Below are 11,784 nucleotides of genomic sequence, written 5' to 3' on the forward strand. Positions count from 1 at the left end.
CAAGAATTAGACCAATAAACAAAACAACTGACAAAACTTATTGAGGAGGGTAAATAAAGCTCTCCGAGCTAACGGGGCAATGAGTTCACACAGTATATTCAAAAGATGTATTTGTCACATCAACTCAAACCATAGTTGTTTTGTGGAACACTTCTCATGACAAACATCTGACTGGTCAGACAGTTTAGCTGTGATTACAGAGTGCTTGACTTGATGCAGACTTGACAGAGTGTCAGTACTGCACCTGATCGTGTCTGTATGATTATGAAAGGTAAAATAATGATCACAACTATTACATCATTTTAATTGTGCATCCCAAGCCCATGCCAGTAAAAAAAAGTAGCGCAATTACCATATCCCAAATATAAAAATGTAATTTCCATCCCTAAAATACATATTTTACAGTCACTTTTATGCACATTTATCATAAACACAGCTCAAATGCTTCCTACTAGTGTGGCCCAAAACATTTAGCACAGTTTTATTACAGGTAGAATGCAAAATGTTTCAGGACAAGCATTTCAACCAAATGTAATTTATGCAATATTTCAAACCTTTAACCCACTGGGGAAAATCAACCCATGGCATTAAAAGCAGCCCAATTCCGTGGAAAAAACCCAACAACAACCCTGCATCCAACACGAGCTGCAGGAGTCAGATTTGACTGATCACGGGTCAAAAGTAAAGAGCGATAACTGACAAGATGTTGGAGGATTTGCTCCTCAACAGATCCCGAGCTCACTGACAAATATCTTTTATCGTAAGATAAGTAAGTAAATATCTTTTTATCGCGAAATCGAAAGTGAACTGCGACTGCGAACAAATACCCCACATATTGATAGCGGTGCCCTGATGCGCGAAAATTATATACAATTCGAATGTTTGCGGGAGCAGACACAAAAATCGCGGGAGCGGATGGGAGCATGCGGTAATGGTTAGAAATTCAGCAATAGCGCTATCACGCAGCGGCTCAGTCAGTCAGTGAGCGCCGTAACAGATGACGTCTATAAAAAAACTACACAGAACCCCACTATTTGGACAAATATACATAATGAAAATATGATACAAAATGTAATACCTTGGAAACTGACATTTCGCTCCATTGCGTTCTCAACTTTTCCATTTCACATGCTGGTTAAATGTAGCACCTTTATGGCCATGAGAAATGGAAGCATCTCCGAGGAGAAATAAAAAATGTATTTTACACAGACAGATTAAAGCCCTACATAAAAAAAAGCCTCCATCAGTAAAGCAATTCAATATTAAAGCCTGATAAAACAGCACAATTTGCTATTAAATGGTTGGATATTTAACTGAATTGTTCAGAATTCATAAAAATTAAATAAATCAAAACTAAACTAAACCAAACAAATAACAACTAAAACGAAACAACAAAACAAAACACTAAATGTTTGGATACTTCAATAACTTGCTCAGAATAAAAACAAAAAACAAAACGTTTGGATTCTTGACCTGAGAATAAAAAAACAAACAAACAAATAAATAAACTTAGCCTCTAATTGAAGCAAATAATTTATTTTATTTCTGTAATATAATGGATATTGGTTGGACACATGAAAACACACACACACACACACACACACACAACAAAACAAACAAACAAATACATAAAACCTTGTCTATAATAAAAAAAAAAAGTTGTGAAGAAGTTGCATAGATGCATTATATTGCTGTACATTTTGTCATGCATGTTAAAATTAAGACTCAGTGATCATCTTGAGCATTAAGTGCCAAAGGGCCCAAGAGCTTAGTGGGCAGCTTGCAGGATGGCCTAGGTACCCTATATAGTGGGCAGCTTGTGCTCTTCGTGCCAAGAGGCCTAGATGCAATGTGGTGAGGGGCCTGGAGCACTCAGTGGTCAGCTCATGCTATATTCACAAAGAGGCCAAGGGGCTCTACTGTTCAGCTGCCATTGCCCATTGTGGCCAGCAGCATTTAAACCTCCTGAGTGTGTGTTTTGTTGGTGTTTGTGTTTGGATGCTCACTTGACATCATAGCGGTGCATGAACATGATGTGATCTCTGTATGTACGATTCACATCCAGATCAATCTGACGGACATCTGGAGACAAACCCCTGGCTCTGATCTTCAGTTTCTGGGGAAAGAAAGAGACAGTTCATGGAGTTCATAATAAATATTACTAACTATATAGTCAACACTCTGCAGGCCACAAATGCATCTAACGACACGCTCACAGACCACAGCATGATTTCTGCCACACAAACAAGTTAAAAAGTTAAAAGGGAATGGAGGCTGCAAATCATATTTTCTGTCCAGTTGGATGCTGCAGGGCTTTAGTAAAGCTGCTATTGTCTGTTTGGAGTGATATTTCCCTCTGTGGTGTGTGTGTCAAACCACATAAGTGTTACATTGCAAACCTCAGGGGTTGGCTATTTTGGAAAGTCATATTTAAGCAAAGAGTTTGTGATTGCCTCTCTCTTTCACATACACACACACACACATTTCTGTGGAATAAACTAGCTCTGAAAAAAGCCATGACTATGCTGGAATGGAGAAACTGCATTTACTTCATAGAAGTCCTTTTTCTCCTCCTTGATTTTGGGGATGTCGAGCAGCAAACACCAAACCTGACCTCTGAGCTGCAGCGGAATTCCCTTATAGATCCTCCTCACCAGCTACACAAACGCACAAAAAAGCACAATTAGAATTCAAGAAATCTCTAAACCTCAACTATGTGAGTGAACACATTGTAGTCATGAATAAAAAATAAATATTGTTTTTAATGTTTGTGAAAGAAGCCTCTTACGCTCACCAAGACTGGTGATCAAAAATACAGTAAAAACAGTGATATTCTGAAATATTACTACAATTTAAAATAACTTTTTTTGTATACTATTTTCTATAATATTTTTATATTTTACTATGGGGGGGGGCGGTATATATATACACAGTATATAATATAACTTCAATGATGTGGCCACAGATACTGCTGGCCTGGTTATTAGGACACGCTCAATATGGATAATCACGCTGTCTAAACACATTCAATAGCAGAGTAATGGAATACATCTGTGTGTCTGTGTCTCTCACAGATAATTTTGCAGTCAGTAAAGATTAAACTCCCATCAGAGGGCAGATTAAAAGCACAAAAGCAAAATGCTGAAACCACAAAAGCTAATGGCCGGCGTGAATCGTCTCTCAGCTACAATTAAACTCACCCGCTGGAACAGAGAGAGGAAGAGAGAGAGAGAGATGTACGACTGTGGAGGGGTTGAGAGGTGAAAGAGAGGAATGAACACTCTTCCGTTTCCTGCACTCATCTGTCCACATTACTGCCGCTAAGTGATTTCCTGAACGTCTCTTCTGCCCTCAGGGCCAATCCATGTGTGTATGTGTGTGTGACTTGATGGCTGCTGAGTACTTCACTTACTATAACGACAATATTATTAATAATCTTCGGGAGGCTCTTGAGGAACTGATTATTGACAGACAGCAGTGGGCACATATCCCACAGCCACAAACCTAATGACTGTGTGTGTGTTTCTGCCTCTATTCTCAGCAAAATGAGGCGATTGAGATGAGTTTGTTTATTTGAATAAAACGAGACATTACAAATCGGCAGGTGTCTGTGTGTGTTTAAGTGTGTTTGTTGACGGGGATTGGTTTTGTAATTGCAGACGTGTAAGAAGTCAATGACTCCATCTGTTCTACACGAAAAAAAAAAAAACTCTTTGAACAAGATTTAAAGCGAGCCAAGTCTTTAGAGTGAGTGTGTGTGCAGTACAGTGAAATCAGAACCCAAACAAACCTGCAGATCGAAACTATGTAGCAGGGTATCCCAAAGTGGATTTATATAAACGAATAATTTAATTATAAAAATGTAAAATTGAAATAAATCAATAAAAAATATTAAACTGCATGTCATTAACTGGCATCGAAAAACTGTGAACATGCAAATTTGTCATTAAATTACTGTAATATTAACGTAAAATCCCATGGGGTAACTCAAGTAAACATTTTAGGTCAAATGGGTTTAGCTGACAAAAATGTTTGAGAATCCCTGCTGTATCGATTATAAAACCATATAGATGGTTAAACAACACAACTAAATAATGCCAAAACATACAAAATATTTGTATACTTATCTGGATGAACTGTTTCGCATACGGACAATTCAAGAAAATTAGTAGTACATTTCAAATTGACACCATCTTAAAAATGCAAGACTTGGAGCATGGGCCAAATACTGAAAAACAGTGAAATAGGCGAAACATCAATGATAGCGTGGGCTAGACAGCTGAAGCTCAAACAGGACATGAACTAGGTGGGACGTGTCTGGAATGCCACATTTGGTGGTAGAGTGGTTAAAGTGATCTGAGGTCACCCCAATCTATCCTGAATGCCAGAGGGAAAAAAAAACAAAACAACAAAAACCTAACAAAAACGCAAATCACAAATCACTTTCGTCTACATGCAAATCCTGGCCACTGTCATGAGTCTCTATGGCTTATTATGGTATGCATTTCCATTGTTGACGAAATCATGTCTATGAATGTAATGTCATCAATCATTTTTTGCAAAAAGAGGGCTTTGAATGACACCGTAAGCAGCCGATGTTAGCTTGAGGTTTTCAACACTGTAAGTGCTGAAGCAGACCTCTGAATGTTCACTAACAATCGGCCAATCAGGTCTGAGCTTGAGCTAAACCTTAGCAACAATAAAATGTGTCACTAGCTGCATTTCTATTACCCCTCAAATTGCGCACATTAAAATTGTATATTGAAAATACGCGCAATGGAAACACGTCAATTTCGCAAAAACTCCCATATATTGCAAAAAATGTTTTTACGCTCGCTTTAGGCGGCTTTTAGGGCAATTCGAAAAATATTTCACAAAACTGCAATTTAAACCGGTTTTCCGCATTTACAGGTCATCTGGGGTACGTAAAAGCCACATGATCATTCGTCGATCACATGATCATGAACATCCGCTGCCATGACTTATCACGAGAGGAAAAAAGTGGCATAACATTTAGTCGCATGACATTGGTTCATAGAAATGGCGTCATTTCACAACAGTGTTTAAAAAAAATCAACATTTATAAAATATCACAAACGTTTTGCACGGTAACGAGGTTACTTAAAGCTGCAGTCCATAACTTTTTTGTGTTCAAAATGTACAAACTTTTTATAACAAGCGAGTACACCATGCATCCATTTTCCAAACCGTGTTTTTGGCTTGTCCTGAATCACTACGGTACACCTATAATAAGTGTTTATATTCGGACTATTTTAGACTGGTTCGGGTAGGGACCGCTGCAGAGTAGCCCAGTACCTGCGTGATTCGTCATAGACATAAACAGAAAGAAGTAGCTCCGGCTACAATGTACTTCCGCAAGACACACACAGTTCTGTTTATTAACCGCTTGAAATATATTCATAGCAATCAATCCACACAGATATTTGTAATCTGAAGTTTCATTTCTGATGGATGCGTAAAAACAAAATGGCTGGAGTAGCTATGCAGTCAAAAAATTTTTACAGTTTTGTTGTGCTTTTGATGCATTGCAGCATGCTGCTTATGCTCATTTAGTTCAGACGCAGTGTGACAGTCTAATCAAACTAATTGGACTAATAATAAGAAGTAATAATTAGTTCTACTCAGAGTAATAAACTGCACAACTGTCACGCTCCACCTCAGGCAATTATGAAGATTTCTCATTTCACACTAGACACTGTTAATGGACAGTAATGCAATTTAACACACTAACAGCTGCCTGAAAATGTCCAAACACATAGACGAAAAGAAACCGATGGATTTTGTTCAGCTGCAGCAGGACAGTGGTTTTCTTAGGGGAACGGTCCAATGACACCCAATACACAGGACAGAGACAGCCAAAGGGAACTTTAGTCATTTACACACACAAGATGAAAGACTGAGAATCTGCCTTTCTCAAAGTCCTTCAGAGAGTTACAGTCTGTTTATGAAGGACACGCACCTTGTCACTGTTCTTGTATTTCTCCCAGCTCTTCAACATTTTCAGCCATTTTGTCGTTCTCTCCACTTCCAGATGTTTTTGCTAAGCAGACAGAGTGCAAACACACAGTACAATAAATTAAACAAAAGAGACAAAAACACACCTAAATGTTTAATCTAAAGCAATACTAGGTGGACTTTCATGAAAATGGATTTCAGTGAGATCTAGAATGCAATATTAGAACAGCCATATTAAAATTTAGGAAGTAACCCCCAAACAAGTCATTTTGAATATCTGCTCTGCTTTTTTCTTCTACATGAACATAATGGCCTCTGAGGACTCAGTTTCTCCAATTTAGACATCATTATTACGTTACAACATGACACTTTAAGTGCTTTCTGTCATGATGATAAATGTGCGATCAAGAAATAAAAATGTGACCCTGGACCACAAAACCAGTCATAAGATTAAGAGAAATTGATGCATCATCTGAAAGCTGAATAAATAAGCTCTCCATTGATGTATGGTTTGTTAGGATGGGACAATATATGGCCGAGATACAACTATTTGAAAATCTGGAATCTGAGGGTGCAAAAAAATCAAAATACTGAGAAAATCGCCTTTAAAGTTGTCCAAATGAAGTTCTTAGCAAGGCAAATTACTAATCAAAAATTACGTTTTGATATATTTACGGTAAGAAATTTACAAAATATCTTTATGGAACATGATATTTACTTAATACCCTAATGATTTTTGGCATAAAAGAAGAATCGATAATTTTGACCCATACAATGTTTTTTTGGCTATTGCTACAAATATACCCAATCGACTTAAGACTGGTTTTGTGGTCCAGGGTCACAAATTTCAATTTAAGTCACTTTTCTGAGTCATTTTTGCATTTACGTTTAACCAACTGGTGACAAAGGGATTTTTAGTAGAAGTATGAAGTCCATTCTGCTCAAGTTCAGACAGGTGCCCTAACTTTCTTTACAATTAATGCAACTAATCCAATGACATGCATTTATTTTATATATTATATATTCTGCCATTCTACACAGGAAATAAGGTGATTAACTGTGATAAATTACAAAACATAACCCTGCTGAAATCTATGGAAGACCGTTTCCACCACTGAATAATAAAAAAAAAAAGGTAATTGCGACATTCTTTCTCAGAATTGCGTGATACAAACTCGCATTTGCAAGTTTATAATGTCCAGTTCTGAGGGGAAAAAAGACTCAAAATTTCTCAGAATTGCGAGTTTATATCTCACAACTGACCGTTCACAGGGAGCTTGATTGACAGGCCATCTGACCAATCAGAACGTGCATATTATGTGCAGGGGCAAAAATCATAATGGATGAGTAGTTTGTTCCAATATTTTCTATTGCCTAGTTAAAAACGGTTGATAAAACATTTATACTGTATTTAAAAGTATTTTTCTCATCCTACTGATGTATTTGCTCTAGTTTTCCAGATAAAACATTCTGAGGTTTTCACGGATGCACTATGAAAGTATCAAGTCGGCTTTAAACTTATCACATTTTTGGTGTCACAGACACAAATACAGCACTTGACTCACCTTTTCCTCCACTACGTCATACACTGGAAGCTCATCCTCACTGTGAAAGACAAATCACATCAGATTAAAGAAGGGAAATATACACTTGGACTAAACTCAATTCTCTTCTGTTGAAACAAAAGTGTTTAGTCAGACTACTGGACACACAGAGTTTCACAGATGGTTTCAAATAGCCACTAATGTCTGCCCACTGTTCACATAACATGATGGCCGTACAGGGAGAGAAATCGCATCAATAAATCATACACTGGTTTATGTTGCTGACGTCAAATCTTATCGTCAAATGTATTACTGAAAAAGGAATTACTTTGTTCCACAGGAAGTCCACTCGTTGGATAAATAAACATCACTATTGGTAATGATGCCCCCGTGACCCCCACCCCTGAATCTGTTCAAAGTGCAAGATCTTAGTCAGCTACACAAACAGGAAATGACTGTTTCCATGGCAGCCATTTTGGAACTGATCTGGGATATCCATGAGGTAACCCAGGGAAGTCGTGATACGACATTAAGGCTCTGTTCCAAACCCTAGTGAGGTTCCTTTTTGTCTACATAGGCAGCTACGCTAATTAAAATTCAAAGTTAGTGAAAATTCAATCAGTGTAATTACTGACCCTTTGTTCATATGGTATTTATAAAGCAAAAACATGAAATCAAAGGGGGGAAAAAGCAAACAAAAATCAAAACAAAACAAACAACTTAAGATACAGAACAAACAAAAATAAATAATACTAAAACACAAGAACAAAAAACAAAGTAAACAGAGCAAAAATATATGCATATAAAAATGCAAACAAACATCAAAACAAAAAAGCAAAACACATATTAGAATTAAACAAACAAAAACCCTAAAAACAAAAGACAACAAATCAAAACAAACAAAAAACTTAAGATATAGATAAAAATAAAAATAATAATAATAAAACAAAAAGCAAAAAAAAAAAAACTAAACATTTAAACAACAACAAAAAAAACCCTAAAAAGTAAAAAACAGCAAATCAAAACAAACAAAAAAAAACAAACCAAAATGAATAATAATAAAACACAGGAACAAAAAAACTAAGCAAAAATAAATAAAATATAGAGCAAGCAAAACAAAAAACATACAAAGCAAACCAAAAAGAAAACCGTAAGAAACACTGGCATGTGTTGCCTATCTCACATCTGCATATAATTCCTTGAACCTTTCCAGTTATTTACCTTTAACTTATCTTTCAATCTTTTTCAGTCTCTTTCTCTCAGCTACTGTTATTTTTTTGTATCCATTTTTCTTTCCTCCTGTTTCTCTGCCCCTACAATTATAGAGACATGATCTGCCAGACACATGTGGCACCCTATAAATATCGCATAGTGCACTGCTGTTTAAGGGGCCTGGGTAAGCCACAAACCTCCCTGCCAGGGCGAGAAGAGAGTAGAACTGAGAAGACAGGAGAGGCCAAAGGAGCAGACAGACACCAAGATAAGGGTGTACAGTGAACGCTCAGACTCCTTGAGCTCTCTGCTGGGTTTCTCCAATACCTGTATCTCCTCACTCATGTAAGATCTCACAGAACAGAATAATGCATGCTTCTTACTGCAGGAATCCGAAGCGGTCCACCGCTTTATACAGATCAAAATTGGCCTCCTCCCACGGCTCCACCTCCGCACTTTCTTTACCCTGAAAGCACAAATAACACAAAGCTGTGATTACACATCAGTTGAGGCACTGTTATAGTGTGTATGTGTGCGTGCGAAGTTGCTGTAGGCTTGAGTTCTCTACTGATCTGTGAATTTGTTGTTCATACATATTTAAGGCAGGTAATGAGGGGTGGACAGGTTCAGTATAACACAAATAAACAATTCAAACAGCAGAAATAAAGAGAGAGGGGTGACTAGGGCAGAAACAGATCATCCTTGAGTAAGAACAGTGTGTTTACAAAAGTAGAAAGACACACAAGTCGTGTTCTGACCACACATACGCACAGCTTTTTGTTTTTTCATTTTTCTAAAAAAAAAGTTTTCTAAGGTTAAACGTGTGCAGTTAATTCTGAGCCGCTTGACATAGAGACTTCATTTAAAATTTGTTTTGTATATATTTTCATTCTTTAAGGAGCAGACAATTAAAAAAAGATTCTGTAGAGGAGCTGGTGCGGACTGATTTCTTCACTTTAAGTGGGGATTGAAATCTGACGCTCCACTTCACTCTCAGTTCCAGTCTGTGGCTGCTTTTGGAACTATTTTCGTTTGCAAAAAAAGACTGACCTGCAGAACCATGCCTATCAATGAAAACAAGGCGGTGAGATAAAATATGTACAGTCCATTCATTAGGTTGACATCGGCCATGCACCAATGTTAAAATTCATAATTATAATCATAAGCCAACGATGATTTTGATAGATAACCGATAAATAGACAATACTAAAATTGTATACTACTTTGTGAAACTAATTTATAAAAATGAAATAAATACAATTATTATAAAATATGGTAATAAATGAATAGTAGTAGTGGTGGTAGTAGTAGTAATAATAATAATAATAAATACATAATATAGACATTTTCAACACTTTGCGTACACTATGCACATCTACTTTGACTAATGACCATTTTTGAGTCACATTTTCGATGCGTTACATAAGCATGTGAAAAGAAAGGTGAAGCACTTTACCCACTGATAAAATCATTCATCCCAAAAGCCATTAACCTGTCAGGCCAATAACTAACTGTCTATATATGCAATATGTGCACTTTGTCATGCTGGCAAGAAAATCTTTGCAAATTTAAATGTAACGCAAATGTGAAGGTCTTAATAGATCTGGGAAGCCTGGAGAATGAGAAAAAGAACAGGAGGAATCAATCGGCACAAGCGAGAACAAGAGTGGGAGCCATAAAAAAGAATGAGTATGAAAGAAACCGAGAATCGGAGACAAAATATGAACTGGTACAGAGAGAAGCCATATCAAGGGCACATGCACACACAATCATTTATCTCCCTCTCACCCTCTGGTGTGTGTCACAGGCATAAATTTACAGTGGGATATGATAATCTGATAGCATGTCACAGTGACATGGCTGTGGGAAATATTTCGGCCAGTGAAACGCGCCAAGGACGTACCCCTCCTCCACTGTTTTTTCTCATGTCTTTCTGCATTTAATTATCCCTCTTGAGAAAATGACCTCACAAGAACAATATTACATGTAATAACAAGTTTAAATTTGATATTTGGATAACATCAGTGGCATTCACACTTCCCTTCTGTTACTTCCTTCTGAAATGTTCCATGAAACTTGACAACACCCACATCTAGAGCCTAAACAACATGAACATCAGTGGCACCAGTTCCAGGATATACATCATAAAGTTTGTTGCAGATGCGCTGCTTTGATGGCTGTAAATGCGATGCTTTTAGGACACATCTTCTCAGAGAGGGTTTTATTGTGCTGACAGTCCAACTGTTACTATTGGAAAGGAAGTTGGGCTCTAAATTCATCCCTTTTAACTAGGGATGCACCGATATGAAAATTTTGGCCGATACCGATAACCGATTATTCTTTATTTTTGAAAGCCGATAGCCGATATGTTGGACGATAAATCTATATCCAAATTGTTATATATTTTTTGAGAGCCTGATTACAAAAAAGGTCTCATCATTAAAAGCCACATCCCAAACACTAAGCAGCCTAGTTTGAACGGTGTACGTTTTAAAAATAATTTTACTCTCCCATTACCAAATTTAGTCATAAAAAAGCCTTACAAATAAATAAAATAATGCATAAATAATGCAAACAAGTCACTGGACATCATTACACGTGTAAAGAATCAAAATGAATGCGCCATAGATCAATAAAACAGAATAGCCTCTGCACGGACAATAATTAAATGATTTTAATTACTAAACCATATTGTTGATGAAAATAATAAGAGAAAAATACAAGTGGTTGTTGTTATTAATAATGTATCAATGATTTTGAAAAAGTAACAAATTAATACCACTGTTTTAAATAGCAGCCATTGAGCTGCAGCTCAAGCTGAAGCTGAAGAGCTGAATGAACATGGTAAACTGAAGCGTTTTGCTGGCAGCTTATTTAACTCAAGGAAATGCATCCTGAGATTAATATTAATACAACATAAACATAATATTACAACTTATATATGTACAAAATGACGCAGTTATTGCATGCTATAGTCAGAATGTGTGATCCTGTTGTGGATGCGCTCTTCCCATAACAACGCACTGAAACACAGCAACTAAACACAAAGAAT

The 11,784-nt window shown here is 36.9% G+C and overlaps 1 protein-coding gene across 1 annotated transcript in view; it reads right to left on the minus strand.

Annotated features, from left to right (window-relative positions):
* The window catches only part of LOC107572286 (USP6 N-terminal-like protein), a 39,428-nt gene that overhangs the window by 9,730 nt on the left and 17,914 nt on the right, over positions 1-11,784 (minus strand). Inside the window, exons 3-9 of the mRNA XM_016258706.1 lie at positions 9,116-9,198; positions 7,542-7,581; positions 5,981-6,061; positions 2,550-2,657; positions 2,007-2,116; positions 1,158-1,175; positions 1,020-1,030 (exon numbers count right to left, since the gene is read on the minus strand). Of these exons, the coding sequence (XP_016114192.1) occupies positions 1,020-1,030; positions 1,158-1,175; positions 2,007-2,116; positions 2,550-2,657; positions 5,981-6,061; positions 7,542-7,581; positions 9,116-9,198 (451 nt within the window). The remainder of the gene's footprint in view (positions 1-1,019; positions 1,031-1,157; positions 1,176-2,006; positions 2,117-2,549; positions 2,658-5,980; positions 6,062-7,541; positions 7,582-9,115; positions 9,199-11,784) is intronic.

Source organism: Sinocyclocheilus grahami, unplaced genomic scaffold (genome assembly GCF_001515645.1).
Source record: "Sinocyclocheilus grahami isolate Dianchi unplaced genomic scaffold, SAMN03320097.WGS_v1.1 scaffold1730.1, whole genome shotgun sequence".
Lineage (NCBI taxonomy): Eukaryota > Metazoa > Chordata > Actinopteri > Cypriniformes > Cyprinidae > Sinocyclocheilus > Sinocyclocheilus grahami.